Source organism: Dromaius novaehollandiae, chromosome 2, assembly GCF_036370855.1.
Source record: "Dromaius novaehollandiae isolate bDroNov1 chromosome 2, bDroNov1.hap1, whole genome shotgun sequence".
Taxonomy (NCBI): Eukaryota; Metazoa; Chordata; class Aves; order Casuariiformes; family Dromaiidae; genus Dromaius; species Dromaius novaehollandiae.
Genome location: NC_088099.1, coordinates 49,087,001 through 49,111,584, shown reverse-complemented (window position 1 = coordinate 49,111,584; position 24,584 = coordinate 49,087,001). Strand labels below are relative to the sequence as shown.

The 24,584-nt window shown below is 40.6% G+C and overlaps 2 protein-coding genes across 6 annotated transcripts in view; one reads left to right on the top strand and one right to left on the bottom strand.

Annotated features, from left to right (window-relative positions):
* Positions 1–4: 4 nt before the first annotated feature.
* FYCO1 (FYVE and coiled-coil domain autophagy adaptor 1) overlaps positions 5–24,584 on the bottom strand; it is a 54,507-nt gene continuing 29,927 nt past the window's right edge. For 3 of the 5 annotated variants that reach the window (XM_064506421.1, XM_064506424.1, XM_026094015.2), the window contains exons 15-18: positions 8,033–8,125; positions 5,872–6,082; positions 4,419–4,528; positions 5–3,961 (exon numbers count right to left, since the gene is read on the bottom strand). In XM_064506421.1, coding sequence (XP_064362491.1) covers positions 3,886–3,961; positions 4,419–4,528; positions 5,872–6,082; positions 8,033–8,125 — 490 coding nt within the window. In that variant the 3' untranslated portion in view covers positions 5–3,885. Of the gene's footprint in view, positions 3,962–4,418; positions 4,529–5,871; positions 6,083–8,031; positions 24,212–24,584 lie in introns of those variants that run through there. The other 2 variants (XM_064506422.1, XM_064506423.1) reach the window with 2 other exon arrangements.
* On the top strand, positions 16,145–20,277 carry CXCR6 (C-X-C motif chemokine receptor 6). Its single transcript, XM_026094019.2, has 3 exons — positions 16,145–16,212; positions 17,440–17,510; positions 19,220–20,277. Exon 3 carries the CDS (start codon positions 19,243–19,245, stop codon positions 20,275–20,277), a length of 1,035 nt encoding a protein of 344 aa, XP_025949804.2. The 5' UTR covers positions 16,145–16,212; positions 17,440–17,510; positions 19,220–19,242.

Below are 24,584 nucleotides of genomic sequence, written 5' to 3'. Positions count from 1 at the left end.
ACTCTTAATGATACAGATTTTTATTTATTTAATTCCTGAGGTTAAAAAAGGAAAAAAGAACATCAAAAAACATCCCAGTACACAATCATCTACATCCCTGTAACTGTACAAACATTGGCATACATAAATCTTTCTTCCCCCTTCTGGAACATGAAGTTTGATGTGAACAGGCTGTGCAATCCTTTGGCAAGTAAGAGCAAGAGATGTTCCTGAACAAATTACAATATATATGATTGAGCATTATTAAAACTATAGTGCAATTTAAATTTTTAAAAAAGCAGCAAAATCAGGCTTTTGCAGCTTTGCTACTTTGTAATGCAGTGAACTCTTGTGCAATACATGTCAGTGATTTGTCCTAAACCAATGTGGAATAACGTCCATAGAAATTTAAAGGAACACTGTCATTTTCTTAAAGCAACTACGCTCTTTCCTTTGCATAAACCTCTGAATAACAAAAATTATTACCCTCCACTTTTCTAGCTCCCAGGAAAAACACCCAGTTGCTTGTGCTGTCCACAGCATATACTCTCTTTGCTACATGAATGTAACATCCCCTTAAGTTAATTTCATGATCAATTTTAAATATTTCTTTTCTCTTATTTGCATCGCCAGGGATGGTCAGTTCATAAAGGGCCCAGTTCAACAGAGCACCTGAACATCCACAGGTAAAGAGATGCATCAGCGTCACTGGAACACTTCACATGCATGAGCTCCCTCTGAACTCAGCCATAAGGTGCTTGAATGAGATTAGTTCTTGTAGGAACCAGTCCTTGTGGTAAGTCCTGTGTCGGGCTCCCGCGACTCCGTTAATAGATGGTCTGGGACGACCAAACAAAAGGTCAGATGACAACAAGAAGTTCTTCACCGTCGTCTTGGCACAGCCTCTGAGATGGAAAAGCGCTCCTCTTCCAGGCTACACAACGGGATCCCTGTTCTCCTTAAACAGTTCCTTTAAACACTTGCACTCTTGTTCACTTGTTGTGCTTCACCATTTTAAATATTTCCTCTTTGGAAACTTTTCCTCCTTCTTAAATACTCTCCTCCTTGGTTGAAAGCAAATATTTTCTTTTTGTTTGTAAGCTACAGGTTTTGGCTCCCACTCTTCATTCTCTTTCAGAAAGCAAAGAAACCATAAAACTACTCTCACAGGGCAGGAAAATCTGAAGAAAAGGTACTCTAAGGACTCAAAGGCTAAATAAAAAGAACTCAATGTTTTTATTCCCCTCACCCTTACTGAACAGGACAGAGCCAATTACTTTAAGAATTACATAAATGGCAGCTTAAAAATATTTGCCACAGGATGCAAAAGTGTTAAGAGCTAGGATGCAGAGAGGAAACCCAGAGGCAACTCTGCCAAACACTTTTGAGTAGAGATAATTCAAATACTTCTGAGCAGATATGTTATATTTTGACCCGATATATTTGACAGTGTCCCTTTAACTTACATTTGGCATTTTAAGAAAGATATCCTAGTGAGATTAGTATTCTATCTAAAACAACAGCAAAATGCTTTCAAAAATCACACCTAAAAGCTTAAGGAAAACTGCAGCAGACTTCAGTTACAGTTCTGTGAAATTGCATAGCATACGGTACACAGTATTCCATTTTTAAGCAATAAATAATCTCTTATTGCCTAATTAAATATAAAATATAGCTTCAACACTGAAATATGCCATAGTTCATGAACTGATCAGTGCATTGTTTATTGCCCACTTCAGTCTCTTGTCCATCTCATTTTACCTGGCAAACAGCCACGTAAGGGTTTAACTGTGTTGCGTACTGACCCTGCGGGAGTTGAAGTAAAGCAGCTTGCACCTTTCCTTTCGAGAGCTCTGCTTGGCAGATGCTGCACAGCACCACTTAAATACTGTGAATAAGCATCTAAAGGGAAGGGAAAGTCACCAATGGGCCAGACGTCCCAGCTGGAGAAGCTCCCTGATTTCACCTTGGTGCCACCCTGAGTGCAATTTGCTCTGTTAGAAAGCCCCGTACATGCAACCTAAAATCTACACAGCCCAGGAAGGGGAGTCATTCTTCCACCATCTTTTTCAAGATCAGTGTATTTATATCCGTGTTAGTGACTGGCATGAATGACCACTAGCATTTAGTTTTATCTGCAGTCATTACTTTCTTTTCTCTCCTATGATCAGAAATCTCCTTCCATCCCAGCTGCTTATATTTCAATATCAAACACTTGTGATCGCTATTTTTTAAACAACCAGGCTCTTGCCGTACAATGACATCTTCTATGGGTAGTGAATTGGACCAGCAATATATAAACATCAGCTGGACCCTCTAGACCTCCTCCCCTAGCTGAGCTGATCCCTCCATTCCCTGCCCTTGCTTTAACATTTACAAGCTTGCCTCTGCACTTTCTTTCCTCATCCCTCAATCATTTGCTTCAGCTTGTACTTGTTATTCTTCATCTCCCTCGTGTTTTATTTTCTGTGTCCCACCATGACCCTTGTATATCAGCAATAATTGCCACCAAGAGTCTACAGGCTTTCTGGCAGGATGAGCTGGTCTTCTACCAATTGCTGCACTAAAACCTCCAGGTCTGAAGTTTCCCTGGGAGAAGAACAACATAGGAAATCAGACATATCTAAAATTATGATGAAGGCTGGTTGGGAGAAACTGCCTTTCTCCTTTCTCCTGCCAAAATGTTTTGTCTTTCCATCAGAAAACAGATTTTTTTTAACAGAAAATCTGCTTTCAGACATTTTGACAAAAAGTTGAAATTCTATATAGAAAGCAGACAGTTTTCATGGAAATTTTATATAAATGAAAATCCAGTCTTCCTTCCCTCAACAGGCAATATGTTTACAGCCAGCTCTGTCCCCAGATTTGAGACAGAAAGTTAGCAGTTTGCTATGGCCTAGCAAATACTGAGAAGCAGAGATGAAAACAAGGGTCAGGAAATGGGCAAAATACACTGACACAGGATGGAGAGCTTATTAGGGCTGGATATGCATTCAATTTTGGATGGACTTTTTCAGACTGCTTCAAACATCATTGCTACCTTCCACTTGGTCTAGGGGAAGACCTTACAGACTGTGCTTTCCTGTGAATGTTGATGACTAAGGTGCTAAAGCAGGAAAAAGAAATGCTCCTCTTCCTAATATCACACAGTGAGTGGTACTTTATTCTGCAAATTATACTCCTGATTCTACCACTGGTACTCACCTTCAGTGCTGATTTCAATGGATCAACTTACAGAGTACGGTGAGCAGAAGTGGAAGGAGTTGCTGCTTCATGTTTGATTGTTTTGTAATTGGTATGTAGTATCAGAGCATTTTTAAAAGCCAGTTAAGACTTATGAAATCTTAGCCCAAAATGTAAAAAACTTCTATCTTTGCTGTTTATAAAACTTGAAAAAGACAAAAAATTCTAGATGGATTACAATATATGCCTGCAAAGACTGATGTATTGCATAGCTGTTCTGACACTACAAGCAGTAGAGCAGAACAGAAATGTGTATGTTTACTCTCCACTGAAGAGGTCAACAAAAATGAGCATTTTTCTTTAAGTTTCCTTTTGAAATTTTTTGGGGGGAAGAAAAGTCCTTCAGTTTTGAGTAGAGAATTTGAGTTTCCATTTTGACAGGCTCTCCTTTATTTTTCTCCCCACTGAAGAAAAATTTAATTGGAACGTTACTTGACCTCTTAAATCAAGCAACATGGCTTTTGAACAATCTGTACACAGTACAGAACCATTAGTGTTCCTAAAACGGCTTCCTTTTCCTAGTGTGTACATGTTCTCTAAGCGTGTTGTAACTATTGCATAGTTTCAAAGTCTTCAAACACAGCAGGAGTCATATTGCTTGCATACACATAAATAATAGCATTTCTTAAAAATGTAATTAAAAATAACACAGTATTTTCAAGGCTATGGAAAATCACTTCCATCATAGATGACAGGTCGCTCGACAGTCAAGTGATAAAATACTCTTTTTGAGATAAATCTGTTGAGAAAAAAAACAGGAGGAGATGATCATGTTAGCTGAAGTCAGCTAGTCAGAAAGTCTTAACAGTGTATCCAATCTTTCAGTTTACAGTCAGGCAAAAAGCCCACCGGTGGCTGAAAAAAAGTTTTGTCTGCAGGAGGGCTGTCAGGTCTGTTGTTTATAAAATGACAATCCTGACTAATTTGACTTGGAAAGAGTCACAAATTACTTGCTTACTTCTGTTTACCTTCTCAGAGGTCAAGACTGAAGAATGGAATTATGCTATGGTGGAGGCAGGCAGAAAAAGCAAGAACCAAAACCCAGGCTGAAGGTCTTTAGGCAATCTGGAACCAATTTCTGCTACTTACTTCCTAATGGAAGTAAGCTATACCAGTAAAAGTAACAGTGTATCTCATCAGTTCCACAGTCTGTAAAACAAAGCTTATTTCACCTTTTACACTCAGCTAGGACCTACCTAGAAAATGTGTTGTCAAAGATCAGCATGTAGATACCAGAATTTCTGACTTTCACCTGTCCTCTGATAGTTTCCTTATGTGAGTTGCAGCGGGTCATAGGAATGAGAACCTGCAATTAAATACAAATCAAAATGAAACTTATTTGCTCTAGAAGTTGACATTTGCCTTCAAAAAATATTTAAACCTGAGACATCTTGAAACCACCAAAGTGCATAAATACCTTCAAAACTAAATTTATTTTTACTGATTAACATTAAAAATCCACCCAAACTAAAGTCTCATAGTGTGACATCCATTTCCCTTTGACAACCTTTTTCCAACATTAAGCTATGGCTATAAATCTCAGCTTTTGAGAGAGAATCAAATCCTGGCCTTTTTATGTTATCAGTGCAAATTTACTAACATCAGCAGTGCTACATTAGAGCTATACAAGTATATCCAAGAGCGGAATCAAGCTAAGCATGCCTTTTACAACATCCTTTTATACTCCTTGTACTATAAAACAAGCTTTCTCAGCAAATCTTACCTGTTTGTCTAAATTTATAGCAAAACTGGGTGTAACCTAGGGTGGCTAACTTGCTGTAAAACTCTATTGGGCACAAAACCCAGGTGGTTTTCACCTCAGCACAACCGCTGGCATAGATCAAGGTCAATCCTATACAACCCAAAGCTGTATCAAATAAATACATCAAGACAGAACCACTGTTCAGTCTGCACTGAAGACATGAAGAAAACAGAGATTTTACACAGAGTTAGGTATACTGTAGTGAATTAACTCATGCTGTATAAATGACCTTTTCCCCCAGTGAAACCACAGCCTTAGAGCACCCCTTCACATGGTAGATTGAACCAACAGCAGCCCTGTTTTCACTAAAACTTTGCAATGAGCTGAGTAATCTAAATTCACTTAAGGCACAATCCTCATGAAATACAAGCAATGTATATAAAAGATGGTGCCCTGGGCACTGGCAGGGCAATTTTGCAACATGCGGGCACTCCATCAAAGCACTTAAGTATGTGCTTAACTGTAAAAAATGTGTATGACCCAATCGATTCATCTATTTCCTTGTGGCCTCTGCTTAAAAGCCTGACAAGATCAGCCTTAAGCAACTTGCAAAATAAGTAATATTGAGGGGGGAGAAAAGATTTTTGCAGGCTTGGACATTTATTTTTGCTTAATAATAGCGAGTGAATTTCAAATACGAACAACAGAAGCTATGATGCTTTTCAACTCAACTTTCCCAGGCAACATTAAATAATTAAATGTATCTCTACCTTCAGGAGAACTTTAACTTAATTGGAGAAACAACTTCCTAAGATGCAATAGCAACTGGAACTCTTGTGGAGACCTACTAGCTATACTGACCGATTCCTCAAGGCAGCTAATTGTACTGTGCTACAGTTTCTGAGGTAGTAAGGAAAAAAAAACCCACCGAGAAATAAAGGCCTTACTTTGCACTGATCCAGTGGTGCTTCTTCTGATTCTTGGTAAACAACACTGAAGGATATACTTTTAGGGTCTGATGAAAATATCCAGCTAATTGTTAGGCCTGTTTCTGTCACGGTGATGGGAATGATACTGTAAGTGCTGGATTTAATGAACAGCTCTCTGCTGCCTTCCCCAAAATTCAAGATGTCTTCCACTGTAAGGGGTAATTTTATCCTGTGGGAGAGAAAAATACAATCACTTGAAGAGATCCAACCTAATTATTCAGGCAGAAACAATAAACATTGCTTTTTATTTTCCATCTATGTCAGGCAGACTCCACAGTGACTTTGGGGCAAGGCCACAAGACGCAGCAAAAGTAAGCCTTGGATGAAAGCAAGAACCACAGAAAAGATGACTGATATCAGCATTTCACTGCTCTGCCAAATGTGGACTTAATTCACTTATTTATTCCATTTTGACCAGAAAAAGCTAGTGCTTGAGTTAAGCGTTTTAATTAAGAGTTACCACGATAAAAGAGTCTGCTGCCCTCTATTGTTCCTTTTAAACACAAACTGTTGTCACCTAACTTACTTACCTTTCTAGATACCATCTGTGCAGGAAATAGGGAGCAGGGGGACAAAGGGGACAGATGGACTGAATGTGAACAGCACCTCTCTCTAGATTTGCTGGAGCACTCAATGCTAGAGCTCAGATTGCTTTACCCAAATAAGCTGCATAAAAGCTGACTCAGTGTACCTCCAATTAGAAAGGAAGGTCTCAGTGCCGCCGACACATTCCTGAGTCCCACAGCATTTTATTAGCCTACCACATTTGGCTCATCTATTTCAGACTGCAGCGAGCTGCTTAAACAGGACAACCTCCTTCTTCAGAGGAAACCCTGCAGTTTTCTAAGAGCGGAGGATCTCACCTACAGTACCCTAACTAAAACTGATATATCACTCTTTAGACTAGATAAATTGTTTCCCAAGCAATTAGCTCACGGTAAATCACAGTACCGTGATATGTTTGTCAGCAGCTATCAAAAATCAACACATTTGCCAGAAGATAATGCACAACTACCATGATGATTTCCTGTTCTAGAGTATGGAATAATTCAGTTTCCAGCCACTACTATGCAGTGCTTAGGGATTAAAGTTGATCTATTTTGGTAACTATTGTACTCTAGTCAAAGAGGAAGCTTTATATGAAGTTTTACTTATCTCATTGGCTTTTCTTCTTAGGTGAAATGACTACTATCATGTCTCAGGTGACCTCTGGCATTAGTAAACTAATGATCACTCCTGTTTGTGCCCTACTGCCCAGCTATGATTGTAGTTACTGCTTCATTTGCCTGGTTATCTGAACAGTAGCAACAAAATTGAAACAGGAACCAATTATCTCCTTGCAGTCAGAAGTCTGAAACCTTCCCATGATTAAGCCAAAAATTCAAAGCTAGGCCTGAGGGACAAAGGGAAGTTTCTCCAAATTATGGGGGTTTTGGTGTGTTAGATTCTCCCTGCAGCTGTGCACGTGATGTGCTATTTCACCATTGCACACAACTATTAATTTCTGAGCAGGATACATGCAGAGAATTGTGCATGAACAGTTCACAGATGTCGTGCTGAGGCTCAGCTGAACATTTTATGCTGATGCACACATCAACCAGAGTAGGCAGGACAGTTTCTGTGAGGCCATGAGGGCCACCAGTAAAGAACAGGCCACAAATTCCCTCCCCAGCACAGAGGGACGACTGGTACTGTACTCCCTGACTTTCCCTTGCAGGTGCTTCCAGAGATTACCAGAAGTCCACAGTCTTCTTCCTAAGCCCCTTCCTGTTCATAGCACCTCCTACAGTAACAACAGGAAGGAAGTTTTTCTAATCCAAAATCTCTGCTCTTTCTTTTTTTGGATCAAGGATCCCAATCTCTCCTTTTTTCCCACTTGCACAACAGTTTTGCAGAAGTGAAGAGAGAGGACTTGGCTCATTGCTGCTCCTCTGCTTAGCTGAGCCATGCTCTCTGCTGCTCCTCAGACCAAATTCTGCCTTTAGACAGATGATCAATCAGCAATCCCACAAGGGCAATCAACTCTTGTGGGAGACTGTAAGACTTGTGCTCACACAGCTGATATCTGAGTTCAGCCTTTATTCTTTCAGCCTGGTAGTGATGAAACTGTTCTGCTTACATGATTTCTCCTGACTTCAACAAGCATATCTCAGCATCTTGAGCAACTTGCCACTCTTCTGATTCATCAAAGGTTGAAGAATTACATGTGCTTCTAGGACAAGAGAAAAGGAAAGCTGTTATTCTCTGGGTAGTATGTGATCAAACATTGTCTGTTTGCTGATGTCTTCTCAAAATAGAAATGTTTTGGTAGCCACGATGCCAAATTCTAGAATTTTTATTTTATATGTTCTAGTGATGAAATTGCCCTGGGCAAAACTGCAGCTCCGTTCTGCTAACTGCTGTGCAAATATATAAAACAGCTCTTATTCCGGTTTCATGAGCAAAGGGGAATACATACATCCAGAACATCTCTTCAATAGTCTTGAAATGAACCCCCTATTGAGATGCTGCATGGTTTTAAAGCTTTCCTGATAGGCAGAAATCTTGATGGAGGGCAGACACAAGAAACACAGTCTGGATTCTTCTCTAACAAAAAATCCACACAGGGATGTGACACTGGTCCTGGATTTGATCTATGAGGTGCTTTATAAATATATTGTCCGGTTCCTTATTCTGACAGTAGTACTCAAAATACGTATTATGGCTGTAGAATCACTATTATGTATCTTCTGTTCATATGAGAAATACTGGATGATTCAAACAGGAGTACACTGCAGAAACTGTTACAGGATGAGAAAGCCACATGCCTCCTCCCCACCATCATGTGTCCAGGAGATTGAAAGAAGTAAATGGAAGAACCTCCCATCCACTCCCTGCCTTGAAAGGGGTGAAAACTCTGGGGGCGCAGTGAAGTAGCACCAACTACCGATTACAGTGCTGGTGCACAGAGAGGTAGGCTGCAGAGAGGAGAAATGAGCTTGAGAGTTAGTGAACGAATGCTCAGAGTTTCCAAGTAAGTTAGTTAGTGCTTCTCTAAGTGATATTTACTTGGTTTCTCTGCATCTCAGCATGTTGGTAACTGAGACAATCAGGCTGTCATTCTCCCAGAAAAATTTCAAGGACTCGGTATATACAGGGAACCAATCAGTTAGTTCCTTCCAAAAGCCAGTGGGATCTAAGAAAACGTATTATCACTTATATATGCTTTTGAAGCATCAAGTGTAATCATGCAGCAAGGGTATAACTCTTAAGCATTCTGTAGACCGACTCTCAAAACCAATGCAAAGTTTATCATTTCTTTTCAACTCTAAAGGACCTTGCTCTACAAGCAGCACTGCTGAGTAGAAGAGCATGAGAAAACATGTCTAGGTAACAGCCGCTTCTGTTGGTCATTAATAGAGTCTGAACATGCTGTGCCAGCACACGCAGCCATGCGCAAGTTTTGTGGGGTAACACTTTTGGTTGAAACCAGGAAGAATTTACTGTTCTGACCGCAAATTAAACCACAAACACCCACTGTCTATGCATGCTTCCCAAACCTATAAAGCACTATTATCTGTGGATTTCATGTTCTCTTATTCCTGTAGCTTCTTGGACAACTTTTGACTTCTGCAAAGTCATACCACTATTGTTAGTACCCTAAGCTGTGAGCTACAAGAAAGGCACAGATCTGTAACTGGGAGCCCAAACCTGAGCCATAACAAAACATCCCTTGCCCAGTGAAATGCTGGAATGACATAGTACGTTTGTACATAGGGTTGATTAACAGAACATTTATGCAAATATTTAGGAACTGATACAAATAATTTGCTAATTATTAACTACCTACCTTTATAAAACTAGATAAGAAAACTAATAAAATATAGCTTATAAACCTGCATATGTTTTGTTTGCACAGCCAGTGTGAACTGTGATAGACTTCATGCTGTGATCCACAAAACTCTCCCTTCCCATCACGATAGGCATATAGCCTTAATTTCACAGCCTTAATTTCACAGTTTCCTACAGATCAAGAGACCTACAAGACCGTGGAGAAGAGACAAACTCCATGATTTATTATGCAATGCTATTAGTTCCATAATTAATCCATTAATTTCACCTTTCTTTTGGGACCATATATAAAAATATATTGGGACTGAAATATAAATTAAACCCAGGACTAACACATAGTCCATGCTCTGCTCTAACACAAGTGGTTTTTTATTCCTGCTGCTGCTACCCAACACATTCTTATATTGGACTCCCCCTTCAGTTTGCCACTTGCTGCCCTAACCAGCAAATTCAATGCACCTGCTCGCTCTAGGCTAAGGGAATGCTAAGTGCCTACTTTGTCTCTTAAACCCAAGTGCATTACAATAATAGAACAAATCTTCCTTCTCTTTATGATATTCCATTCAGTCAGCTGGTCTAAACTGATGTCTGGAAGCACATGTAAAAAGCACAAGAAACAGCCTGGTGATTTGACTGGAGTTCTTGAGTCCAGCTGACAGGCGAATTTATTCTTGTATGATCTGTTCACGCTAGGTGGCAGTCTGTGGAGCATTAAGCATGCTCTTATGGCTTGCAAGGTCCCTAGCCGATACATATACACCATTATATACATCTCAGGTACAGCTAATATAATAATATAATAATAATATAATTATACTATATATAAAATAATCTAATTATAATATAATAATCTAATATAATAATAAAATCCAGACTCTTTCTCTTCTTTTTTTTTTTTTTTTTGGTTTAAATGAAATGAAGAGACCATGAGAGTGCCAGAAGCAGGAAGAACTGAAGCAGGAAGAACTGAAAAACACACTATGACAAGAAGAGAACACTTCTGGTTCAGCAAGTCCTCGAGGCACAGATTGCTGGAGGCTGGAAGAGCATTCTGAAGAACTATCACTTCATGCTTGTCCTGTTCTTGTGCTCTTTGCCAGACACCTGCTGTCAGTCACTGTCCGTCAGCTGGATGGCCTGCCCCAGCCTGGCTGTTCTTATACATGGAAAGCATTTCTTGCAAACAATACTAAAAATATGATAATCAACAGCATGAGAGGCTTTAGGAGTTAGAAATAAGAAGTCCCTTTAAGAATTCATACCCGAAAAAAGCTGGTTCAACTTTGCTCTCTGCCATTTTTTTTTTTCACAAGCACCTGAGCTCAGACTGCCTTAGCCGTGTCTGAGATGCTGGCTTCAACGGGCTGAGCACTGAAAGCTCATAAGCTGTCTGGCTGCTAGTAGCACAAACATTTTTGAACAGAACTTCAGCCCTCCAGGGTCAGAACCATACTGAAATTTTGTGACAGCTGGAAACTTGGAATGGAGCCTGGAGGCAATATGGAGCCCCTGACAGCTGCTTAGCCCAGCAAGCACCTCTGCAAATGTCTCTAAGGCCAAGAAACAGTCAAAGGAGTTATGCTGGAATGCGCTCATGTTACCTTGGGCCCTCCTGTTACCTATCAGGTCAGACCCATCCCAGATACCCCAAATCGGTTACCCTCCTCCTCCCCACCCCATGAACAGAAAAAGGAAAGAGCAGTGGAGGATCAGAAGACAGGATGTACAGCCAGCCCTTGGGATGGGCAGGAAGAGAAGCATGATTTGGGATGGAGCGGGGGAATACAGAGCTCACTGAGTTCGTAACAGGGTACAAACGAGTATCTTGTATGAAGATGTAGGTATGGGTGGAGGGGAATGGAAGGGTCTCAGACAGACCCTGATGTGAGCGAGGATGGAAAGTGTCCTGCAGACACCCGATGAAAAAGAAGGGACGGGCAGGAGGAGCCTCTAGTATGAGTGGTGGGTGATCCTCATATTGGTACTTGGGAAATCCCAGCTATTTCTCAGTAAAATTGTAGGATTTAACTATACTACATCATGTGTGGTCAAACCAAAAAGCTGTCCCTACCTTAAAATTGCTTGCAATCTCTCTGTAAGACCACGGGCAGCTGGTGCATACAGAGAAAGCTTAGGAAACCATCAGTCACAACAGACAATCTCTGTGCACCAAGTGCCAGAACACAAAATTTTTTGAGTTTTTTTTAGTAGGTATTGTGATTATGGAAGAGGTTTAGGAAAGGCCCTGAGATGAAGACAACTTTCAACTGTCAATCAAATGCAGCACTCTCCAGAGGTTAAGATAACAGGTTTCAAAACAAGCAACTTGGGGGTTTCTATCAGGGTGCCTCTGATTCCCTTCCCCAGTAGGAGGCAGCAAACAGACAGCCACCACAATCAGCACTCGAAATATTGACAAGCCTCTGCCCCAAAAGATCTTAAATATTGTACAGTCACTGAGATCACAGCCAGCTCTATGTGTAATTCCAGCTGACTTCAGTTGAGAGGTATGTGCTCCTAAAAATGAGCTGATCTCTCTGTGACACTTTTGAATTTTCTCCTCACCCAGGTCTCTGGAGAACATGACAGTACCACTGAAACAGAAATATGGGAGAGGTACAGGAGGGGTGGCTGCCAGGGCCTGCTGCCCAGGTTCACCCTGCTGCCCCCAGGCTCTCGTGGCAGAGCTGCTGCCCAGCCAGGGCCTCTGTGGCAGCTGCTCCATCCCTGGGGCTCGCAGGTGCACTGGGTATGGGGTAGCTACCACGTGGGGACTTCATGATGGCACAACTCAACGATATTCACAACGACCGATCCCTCTGCAGCAGCCACTTCTACTGTCCTCTCCCTGAGATCATCTCCTGCAACTCAACTGTAGCTCTACTGAAATTCCTGGGTTACAGTGATAATTCAGTCATGCAAGGGTATCCCACAGGCAAACCCATGAAGCTCATGTGGTTTCACAGAGCTGCAAGCATGCAGGCGCACACGGCGGCAGCCCTCACCTATCCCATGCTTTTTACCTGGAGAGGGGTGTCTTAGAGCAGGCAATCAAAAATACTTTATGGAAACACAGTTTATGAAACAAAGGGGGAAACGGGTCAAATTATAGTTAGGCTAACTGGCTGAAATACAGCATCTCTGAGTTTCTTTCCATTCCCAATGCATGCTAAGAGGTTGGATATTATGCTGATATTGCATTCTTCTTCAGTAATGGGTTTATTAGCAGTTACATGGAAAGGCATGACTGATCCCAGGTGCCTCATGTATGGCTTAGGGCGAGCAGAGGCAGGGAAGCCCTGCTCTCCAGGGAAGGCCACCTCCGCACACACAGTCTGAGAAGGGAATACCTCTGCTTGTTCTGGAGCCACCAGGTTCAACAAGATTACTGTGAACTAAGTTGACAGACTAGCTCAAACCATGTCTCCCTAAGTGCCCAATTAAGGCGTTTCAAAAGGGACCCTGAATACTGTTTTGAAGGCATTTCAGTGGGCCTGGTTAGCAGAGGGGGCTGACTGTTGGCCCTCTACAACATGGTGGGAACCTTTTGTTTTCTCAAGGCGGACTGGGACAGTCACACCGTTACATAGGTACAAATGTTACCACATTGCTTAGCCACTGCTTCATTGCATTCACACCCTATCCTGCAACTGAAAATAACTGATAAATCCCAGGTCGGTGTTATAGCCTATTCTTCCCCTTTTTGATGGGAGCACTGTGTGTATATTTAGAGCCCTGAGGCAGGTTTGTTTCTCTGAGACAGAGGAATTGCTAATGTTAAGCATTAGCAATTGCTAAGCAAGGGGGAACTAAACATGATTTTAAACAGCATTATGGGGCCACGCATGTATTGTGCAAATAGTCTTCTTTCAGGAGATGATCCATAAAGTTCAGATTTGTTAAGTCAGATTTGTTGTTTGTCTTTTATACACATTTGCAAGTATCAAATTCAAGTCCTCAGAGGTATATCTGTAAGTGTATGGCTCTATGGGATTGCGCTGCAGAAGCACTTGAGCAACCGTATCATTGGCCTCTGCAAAGATCTAACTGCATGGGCTAGCTGCTGTGAGCGCTGTCGTCCTCTCTTTCCAAATCTGTGCATTAGAAAGGCTACTACTTTCTTCCCCAACCCCTGCTCCTGAAGAGGAGTCTCCCAAGGATATCATGAGGAGTGAGGCTCACTCAGGGAGCAAGCACTGCTGATAAACAAATCTAGGAAACTTTTTAAATATATGGAGGCCTTCCCAGCTTCTTTTGCTGTCTCTGAAATAAAATCTAGCGCGCACACACTAACTTTCACTAGGACCAATCAAAAACTCATTTGGGGACAGCCACCAGCACAACATATTTCTAGCCATCTATGTTGTGCTCCTCTCGGATAGAGAAAAATAAAACCTGAGAGAAAACTGTCACTAAAATATTTTTCCACCAGAAGAAACAGAAGAACTAGAAAAAAAAATAAAAAAACCCCCAGTATTCTCCAATAGCTGTCACAAAACATGCATGAGTGGTTAAAAAAAGGTAAGTGGTAGATACAGATTAATTTTTAATTCTGCAAATAATTTTTCAAAAAATAAATCAATTTGATTCTGGTCATTTCAGTAAAATGGACACGTGCAAATGAAACACAGATACTTTCCACCAGATCATGAGGGCACGGCTTCTTTGTACTCTCATTTCTGTAGCAGCATCACTCAAGAATGTATATCAAAACAGAGGAGTAATTTCACATCACATTGTTTTGATCAACAACTACAAAAGTCGTGACGAAACAGCACGGGCTTCAGCACAGATAAATGAAGCAAGCTGCTGCTTTCAGATTTCCTCTGAAAGACAGACGGCTGCATTCCCCCAGGATGTGACATCGTCTAGTAAGTGACTGTTTTCTTGACTTTAGGTGAATAAGCAGAGGGTAAGAAAAAGATGTAAGATTTAAAAACACACAAACTTGAAAGATTTTGTTAGTATCATAGATAGCCTCCATCCTGAGGTGCAAAATTTAACAGAATGGTACATTTTTTGTTCAAACTAGCAAAGACGCTGTGCTTGCCATTAGCTTTGTTATTAAATCTTTCTGGATGTCCTGGTACTGCAGGAGTTCTTTAGTTTACATTTAAGTCTTTTAGAGAAAATTTTTTGATATCTGGAACTCAGAGGTTAATTATCTCCTCCTTTCTCTTTATGCTCAAAAATCTGTTTTTCCGACTGGTATTTACTCGAAAACCTCTTCTCCCAACAAAAATGTATATGAGACAAATTTCCCTTTTCCGATTAAAATCTTCAAAACCTGTTGTAGTGAAAATGGATAATTTTTAAGCAAGGCACATCACATGATGCTGACAAGCATTATTTAACCATTTTTCTGTTTACAGTCTATTGTTATAGTCATGGGGAATCATTTTATTTATTGGTATTATATGCTAAAATTACTTTTTATTTTGATTTATTTAAAAAGTGGTCTATATTGGCTATTCTGTTTGGAACCCTGTGGAAAAAAAAGAAAGGATAAACTAGGAAGATCAATACTGTTCTTTACACCCAGCTTTTCAGACGCAGCTACTAAAGCAGGATAGCTGACCAGAACAACAGAAATTAGATCACTGAAACCAAATGGCAAAAAGCCCTTTTAACAGTGAGCCTACATGCTCCTGGCTTACTCAGTCCCAGGTACTTTAAATGCCTAGAGTGGTAGAAATAATAAGTAGTCGTCTTCTGGTGACAGGAGTAAAGCTATCTATGCCAGGGATAATCAGAGTAGCACGTTCTGATTCTCCATCACTTGTTTGCATTTCTATTTCTTTAATCTGAAAGTCAACTGTAATAGAACCAGACCTCAAAACAAATTCTGTATTAACACAATGGACATCATACAGCTCTCTTCAGTTCACTTTTCTATCCATGATGTTGCTCCCATCCAAAGTAAGCTTCAATTAAAATTTCAGATCTTTTTAGAACCTAAACAAACACTTCCTCCACTTGCTACTCTCACAATTGTGTCCAAACAGACTGCAACAACACTTCCCTGCAATAAACTCATCCTGCTCTCTGTCCTCATGACCATGGAATTTTCTTCCCTCTCCCTCCCTATCTATCTAATACAATGCTTTCTCCACTACTTCACTTCTAGTAGAAAGATGACCACTCTTCTCTCTTTTGGGGAAAACTGAAACATCTCCATCAACAAGGCATAGCAACTTCGAAGTCTGAGACAACATATAATGCGGATTCTAATTTAGGTGTGTAAGTAACAGGCTACTTTAAGAGTTTCTGCCTAGAAAAAAATATCAGCTATGATAATAACAATGCATCATGAATAAATGAAAAATTCTTTTTTTTTTTTTTTTTTTTTAAAAAAAAGCCCATAAATTATTAGTCTTTTTTTCTCTTACAAGTTACCATCCACTGAAAAAAAGAAAAAAAGCTTACTGATCTGTGTTTTATTGGACTGGATAGGCTGGCCTACACGAGGTAAGGATCTGCTCCTCCATTTTTCATTTCAATACCAGCTTATACATACCGGCAGCACATTTTCAGTAGCAAAGCTTGAAAATACTCGGCAGAGATGGTGAACTGATCCAGAAACAGCTCAGCCTCGTAACAAAGAACCAGCCTTTAGGAGAGCCTTACTGAACAGCTCGAACTGTCACTTCAGCTAATAGGAAACACAATGGTCGAGATTAAAAAATGTTTTCAGCTTTAGCAGCTCTTTCTCAGCTCCTCATTGCTCTCTAGCAAAAAAGAGATTTGGCTTAGAAATTTCCACTTTGGCTTCACCTCGACTGCAATGTTAACCTATTTTCATGCACACTTTTTTCTTTTTCTTTTTTTTTTCTTTTTTTTTTTTTTTTTAGCAGAGGGCATATTAATCAGCCAGGCATTTGAGACTCATTTTTCCTGAAGGAGAAGGAACTTAAATGCTTACATCCGGACAGGAATAATAAGAAAAAGAAAGAACAGCAAGGTCTTCAAGGCCTTTTCATGAAATGAAAGTAACAAATTTTTAAAATATCAGGCAAAAGTTCACTTCAAGGGCTCCCCTCAATCCTTTGCTATCTGTTCAATAGTATCAGCCTCTGCTAAAACATGACTCACACAATCTGAGTTCAAGAGCTCGACTGAAAAATGTAAAGAGCATGGCATGTTAAAAACCATTTTTAACTGAGAAAGATCCCTTCCACAGTATCTGTTCTCCATCAATACACAGATCTGCTCATGTCAGTACAAAGGCAGCGTATGGGGGAAACCAGAATATCAAAAGCCACTGCCTACCATTTGTACATAAACAAAAATCTTTCATATCTGCAGTTCAAATATTATCCTAGCCTGGCCTCCACAGTAAATCAGTAGTAAAATTCCCATCTGCTTTCACCAAAACCATATTAGGGTATTACTGCCTGAATGTGAAAATTCCCACAAAGAACATTAATGTAACATGAAAAGAAGTTTGTTAGGTTTTCAGCTTCTTGGACTGTCCAGATGGTGAATGTTGCATCTCATTATGGCAAAAAAAAACCTATTACGAATTGAAAGCAGGTATTAAAAATACTTCTAGATAAGTCAAGAAGACTCTCCTAAAGGCTAATTTCCAGGTAGCTTGGAAAGCAGAAATAACTGTATTAGGTTGGCAGGGTTACTAAGGTGGTGTTAGGGCATCAAACTATTTAACTGAGTACATGGTGAATTACTTTGTTTCAGCTCAGAGGAAAGCACCTTTCTTTACAAGAAAGAAGCAAGAAATATCAGCTGACTACAGCATACTACAAAGAGTATGTAAACTGAATAAAGCTCTTCCATGTGTCTCAGTATATGTTGTCTTCACCTTGTTAAGCCTAACTTTCTTTTGCTGGTTATCTCGATCTTGAGCTTGGCAGTCATTTGAACTGAAAAATAAAAGATTGTATAAAAAGCCAGTAAGTTTTCAACAGGTCACACAGTTTTATACTACCTCTCTGGTGACTAACAGACTTCATTGACTTTGTTTCTTGGCCCCATAGCTGAAACTACTTTTTCTGGTAACATTCACTCTGCTGTACATTACACCTCATACAGGAGAGGCCTGTCAGCCCATCCAAAGGATCAAATGATTCAGGGCTGAATTCTGCTAATCTTATGCTGAGTGATATCTTGTAGCTGGATTAGTCTGACAGAAACATGCTCTTTGTGGTTCGAGTGAGAAGACACCTGATGTTAGGCTAAATATTTGAAAAACTCATTAAACTATCTTGCAAAAGATTTTATTTACAAGATTAACAGCTTGCTAACACCAGGGACTACAAATTGTTCAGCTCAACTAGCCAGGCTACACTACAAAATGCACTTTCCAAGGCAGTCACAGATGTGCCAGATTAGAAGAGAGTTTAAACGGACAAGGAATCGTCTCAGCAAGAGCCTGGCTTTTCTGCTTTTACCCATGCTGGCACTGTCCCCTTTAGGAGGGGTGTTTCACTGTAGCCTGGTATTCTGGTTTTTATACAGTTTCTGCCTTCCGAGCATATGACTAAACTGCTTTTTGAAAAACAAATAATGGACAATGCACCTCTGGTATGAAAAAAATATTTACGATAAAAATTTGCCAAGCTTTCAGGTAACACAAACAGAATCAAAAAATAGTAATGTAATCCTATGAATAGCAGCAGCAACATGTAGTCAGGCCCTTTATTTGCAAATCTGGTTGTTACTCATAGGTACTGACAAAGACAGCAAAGAGGCTCTTCTGCCTTGGAGAGTTCACAGTAGTGTTGCATCAACTCTAGAGAAAGGGTGTGACTGATGGAGAGGATTTGACAATGAAGTGGCCACTTCTATGACAACAGTACAAATGTTTGAAACGGACTATTTAAAATCAAATAGGGAAGAGACATTCATGAAAATCCTCCATGTTTCTAGTAAGTCACTTAAGAAGGAGACAGGAAGAAGCATCACCATCTGATGATGCAGCTAATGTCTGCAGAACATGCTCAGGATGAACCACAAGCCCAAAAAAGCACACTTACTAAGATTCAAACCTCACTTCTAGAGATAGGTCTTACCCAAGCACAATACAAACAACTCAGATGCTTAGGGTGTCTGCAATCTTTGCCACAAGGCTAAATTTTGCAAAACGAATCCTATTTTTTTTATGAGTTTCTCCAAAATCCCTAGATCCAAACACTCTAGAAGACTGATGTATTTGAAAGCTTAATCCATATTTTATGTTTTCAGAAGTATCTTTGTAATTGTCTCCTTTATGCTTTTGAGTCCCCATCAGCGTAAATCTGCTAACAAATGATGTGCTCAAATCCAACAGCTGTTGTATTTGGGTCTTCACTGTGAAGACACTTGTCTTCCAGCAAATATATGTTTGTTTTTGTTTATCTGTTGTGGGTGTTTTACCACATCTCTCATTTGCTCACAGTTAGGATTTTGTCTATTTCCTGGATGCATCAGGATTTAATTATTTGCCAAGTAAAAAAAAATTCAATGTGTCTCTTTACAGGCTGCCTTTAAAAAGAAGGCAATATGACAACTACAGATGCTGATAACTTTTATAACTTCTCAGACATTGATCCCAATGAAACTGGAAGTGACAACTTTTACACATTTACAAGAATCTTTCTGCCCTGTATGTATTCATGCGTTTTTATCTTTGGGCTAGCAGGAAATACTTTGGTCTTTATCATACTAGTATTCTATGAGAAACTGAAGACACTGACAGATGTATTTTTGCTGAACTTGGCTATAGCTGACTGGGTCTTTCTTTGGACCCTGCCATTCTGGGCACATTCTGCTGCTCAGGAGTGGACTTTTGGCACTGCGGCATGTCGTATTATCCGGGGCTTGTATACTCTGAATGTGTACACGTCAATGTTAACTCTAACCTGTATAACCTTCGATCGGCTTATTGCTATTACTTTTGCCACCACAGCACACAGGTGTCAAAGCAAACGAATGACATGGGGCAAATTAATCTGCATCTTGATCTGGGTGATTTCACTAGCCTTTGCCACACCACAGTTTATTTTTAGTGAGGCATTTCGTATTGATAAGGCAATATGTCAGGAAAAATACCCAAACCATCGCACAGAATTTGTTCTTGAGGTAATCCAAGTGGTCCTTGGCTATTTTATCCCCATGCTAACCATGACCATCTGCTACTCACTAATCATTAAAACATTACTGCATGCCAGGAGTTTTCAGAAGCACAAATCTCTGAAAACAATATTTTCTGTAGTTGCCACATTCATTCTTACTCAGTCACCCTATACTTTCTTGAGACTGATAAAGATCACAGAGTGGAGCTTTAACTTGAACCGCAACTTTGAATATGCAATCGTCATAACAGAAGCTTTTGCTTATTTCCATGCCTGCCTCAACCCTGTCCTGTATTTCTTCATTGGGGTGAAATTCAGGAAGAATTTCCAGAAAATTATGAAAAAGTCAAAATGCGTCAAATGGCAAGTTACTGTTAGACAGGGGCAAACCACTGAAGATGAAGGCTCAAAAACTTTTACTGCCTCAAATAATGCAGATGCAACAAGCATGTATCCGCTATAAAACCACCTAAAGAAACTGGCAACTATTTGTAGCTTCTTTTTTTTCTTTTAATACTGAGATAGCTAGCACTCATGAAAGGGGACACAGAGTCCCATTAGTAAAGACACATGCTCTGTTTCAGGGCAATGTATCTTAATCATAACACTTCAGTGTTTCCAACTTTTCCTAGGATCCAGAGCTGATCCTAAGACAAAGCTGGTAACTGAGTTAACTGTGCAGAAGTTCTTCAACAGGTATAGACAACAACACCACAAAACTCCGTTCTTCATGACATAAAGCTGACTTGGACCTCATGACTCCAGAGAGGCTGGAGACACTTAATCAAACCTCTGGCCTGGTGGTTTTCCATGAGAAGTGTTTGTTAGCAAAAGCATTTATGAGTTTTGTTTAAAAGACATTACAGATTTTAGTTCAGCTCATTTATTTGATGAGAATTCTTGGATTAAAAACGTACAAATTTCAATCTGGGCTTCATGTTTGTTTTTTTTCTTTTTGTATTTTTCCATGCTGGGAGAAGGCCTCCACACCCCTTCTGCTTCTTTAGTGGTGGTGTAAAATTTCTGTAATAAAGCAGCATATTCATCTGTCTTCCCCCATTAAACATCAGGTCTGTGGACTCAATCTCCCATACACATCTGTATATCTCACCTTGGAAAATGGAGCCCATGTTGCCAGATGACTAGACTTTATTTTAGCACAAGAGATACACCACACCTGGTTCTCCACACTCAGCCTTATTTCCTGAAACTTGAACTCTCTCACCCTACCTCCTACACAGTCTTTGCAGCATTAAAGTATTCCAGTCCTTATTCCTGGCACTCCCCTTGACAGACAGGTTCGCAATGCCATGAAATCATGGATCCTTCCACTGCTCTCCTTCCCTGTGTCCCCCACTGCTTTCCACACTGGGCCTTTCCACTTGCCAGCGGAAGGCAAAAAGGTGGGCAGGGAGCAGCGCAGAGTGAGGCAGAAAGCATGCAAAAGTTGTTGCAGAGAGAAACAGAGCACAGGCAGAGACTGGAATGGGGAAAGGAAAGAAGGAGGGAGGTTGGAGAGGAGCAGGGGAAGGGCTTTACCTGCTTGCCTATGATGAAGTTAGCTAGGGTTCGGCCCACAGGCTGGAAGTCCTTTGCATTGCAGCTTTGAAACACTGATTCTGACCTGTTCAAATCACTTTAGCAGTAACTGTTGTCACTCTGTATGTTCCTTTTCTTCCTACTAACACTCAGCCCTTCCTACCAGATCTCTCCCACTCAGTGGCACCTGACCCTATTGTCACCATTGTGCCAATGTCACTTTTTTCCATTAGAAAACAGCTGCTTAGGCAATCCTCCCTTTACTACACAACCGCTCTGGTTTCTCCTGTAATGAAATGATGCAACAGCCTTAAAAACAAAACTAGGAAAGGATGCACTTTACCTTCGTGCTTGTGTGGCAAGTAAAACTGCTATCTCAGCACATAGCCAAGAGGTAGGTTTTGCCAGGGGAAGGTGCCAAGAGGTGCTTCTATCCCCACTCTTCTCCTCAGTTGGTTCTGCCCAGGGCAGCAAATGCCTCAGATCATACGCAGCGTATTGCTATGCAGTTTGCCCTTTGGGCTATGCTGAAAACTAGCCTGGCTTTGTGAGTTGTAATTAGGTCAGGACAGAACATCATGAGTCATTAGGGAAAAAAGAACCCAAACCAAAGCAATCGCAGTGTAGACTAACTCTTTGCTCCCCATAAAATCGCAGTGTAGACAAACTCTTTGCTCCCCATAAAACGGGGAGTGAGGTGGGTGATTTTTTTTTTTTTAACACTTCTGCTACCTATGATCTTGATTCTGTTGCTGCAGCACTTATTCCAGGCATGTTATTTCTACAATATGTTGAAACAGAAACACAGTGTATTGGTCTACTCCAGGGACTTTGACACAGTGCTAAACAGTATCCCGGCCTTTGCTTTAGAAAACCATCTGAAAATGTGAACACACTAGAAATAAAAGCAGTTTAAAAACATAACACCAGAAAAGAGAATCCACCAGCCTTGAAGTAGTGTGATACAACCACAATAGAAAAAGATTATCTCACCTTCTCACATTAAGATTTCAACCAGGTTGCTCCAAATTCGCATCACAGAACTGAGAGCACAGAGAGACTGTTGCTTACTCCTAACCCAAGGGAAAGAGCTGCTTTAGTGTCAGTCAGGGTAATGCAGGCACCGCATACTGCTCACCTTCCCACACATCTGTGTAGCTCATGACCAAGATGAGTTTTACTTGATTCTGAACTGACTTGTACCAATAAAGGCAGTCTCTCAAAATTTGCTATTATGAACTAATGCTACAGTAATCATTTACAGACAGACAGACAGAAAGCAGAATGTCAGTGAAGAAATTCATCACTTTGAGTATCAGCTCCCATTTCCAGTCCAGCTAGGACTCACACCCAGAATAAGGTAAGGCCAGTGCCACAACCTCACCCACGCACTCAGCCAGAGTAAGGCCATAAGAAATTCTGTCAAAAGAGGATGCCTATGGTAGGCCTTCTCATGGCTTCAATCTGGAGTGGCCAACCTTCCTTCTCTCACCTCTCTTGGCCACTTCCTCCCTTTCAGAGTTGCACCAGCTAGTTCAAATCACTGTCAAAAAAGGATAGCTTGGATTGTTTTCAGCAGAATCCCAATTAAGAAGTAACTGCTAACTTATTTATTCCTACGCAATCCTCAAACATGCATCCAGCAAGCACAATCTTGGATCCTTTTTGTCTTTCCCAGGCACAATCTCAAAGCAAATTCCACCCCATACACTGAATTTCTTTCAAAGAGAACATTATTGGAATGACAGTGGTTTATTACTTGTACTTCAAGACTACCTCACGTCTCCAAACCAGCATCAGGCCACATTTAGCTGGATACTATCCAAAAAAAGATCAAAGGTCCACATGAAGTCAAGGTGGCCTGCCAGTCTGGTACAGCCAAGAAATTTGCAGAACCAAAACCAGTAGCTCAGAAAGTCCCTGTACTTCCAAGATCCTTGGAAGACGGGAGAACACACTGGCAAATTATCAGCACGTATGTTACGGGCTGCGGTCAAGGACAGTACAGGGAGTTAGCTGAACCTTTGCTCCGACCCAGTACAGTGGCTCTGGCATGCTTACCCTAAAATACCCATGGTATCACACGCTGCATACCTGCCCATATACTGAGCCACGCTCAGGCTTTGGGTACACATACACTCACCACCACCGAATAAAGTGTGAAAACATCAGTCCTGTAATAGACAATGCTGCTTGCGGCTTTTTTTCTTAAGCACATACCACAGGTGTCACACCATCATCTGACTCACGTATCAATTCCAGCATCTCTCTCATATCACAGAACCATGCAATCACCACCAGATGCTCAAGTCATCCACACAGCAAGAAGGCCATTCTCATGGTAGGTTAGTGTTTGAGCTAATGAGACCTTCCAAACCTCACAACTGCCATGGCAGAGGGCAGGTACACTTTGCATTCTCAGCAAAGTATGTCCCAAGCCCAAAGGATGACTATACTAGGACCCCCTCAGGATCCACTTGCAATACGAAAAAATCAAGAGCAACAATGGGTAAAACAACCAAATACAACACTTATTTTCTGGCTTTCCTGCTTATATATTGTGAACTATTGGAGATAGATAACCTTTAAGTTTGCACAGTGCAAGTAAGATGTCGGGGGGAGCCTTTCAAGAGCAGTCTTCCAGTGTTAGTGGCAATCCTTCCTTTCAGCCTGAATACTTTGTGGGACAAGATGAATACAGCCCAATTCTAAAAAAAATCCTCAAAAACTTAGTCACAGACAAACATTCTTCTCTCCTGTTGTAGGGTCCAGAGCCAGTTCTCCTCTGATGTCCCCTCTGCAGACAGCATGAAGTCTCCTAAGTCATTAACTCAAAGAAGTAGTACGTTACACAATCTCTAAAACAAACAAACAAACAAAAAAGTCCCTGACTTCAAGCTGTCCCTTTGTAAAATAAAGGTAATACTAACTTGAAAAAAGCATTGTGAAGCTTAACACATTCATGTCTGCCCCCTGTATGATAAGCACAAATACACTGTCAGCATGGATGGCATACAAAATAGGCAGAATATCCAGAACTTTTTATGCCAAGAAACAAAACAGAGTTTTGAGAAGTTTTTTTGTTTTTTTGTTTTTGTTTTTTTCAAATAAACAAGTCTGTACAGTCTGCCTTCTATCTAAATAGCAAGTCACTGTGGTTTATGCAGGAAGTGGGTCTGCTGAGGGCAAAAGAACCTAGCTATGCTTTCTCAATAGCAGGCTGGTTACTCT

Coding starts and splice junctions, on each gene's coding strand:
- CXCR6 (XM_026094019.2), top strand. CDS start 19,243: ATGACAACTACAGATGCTGATAACTTTTATAACTTCTCAGACATTGAT.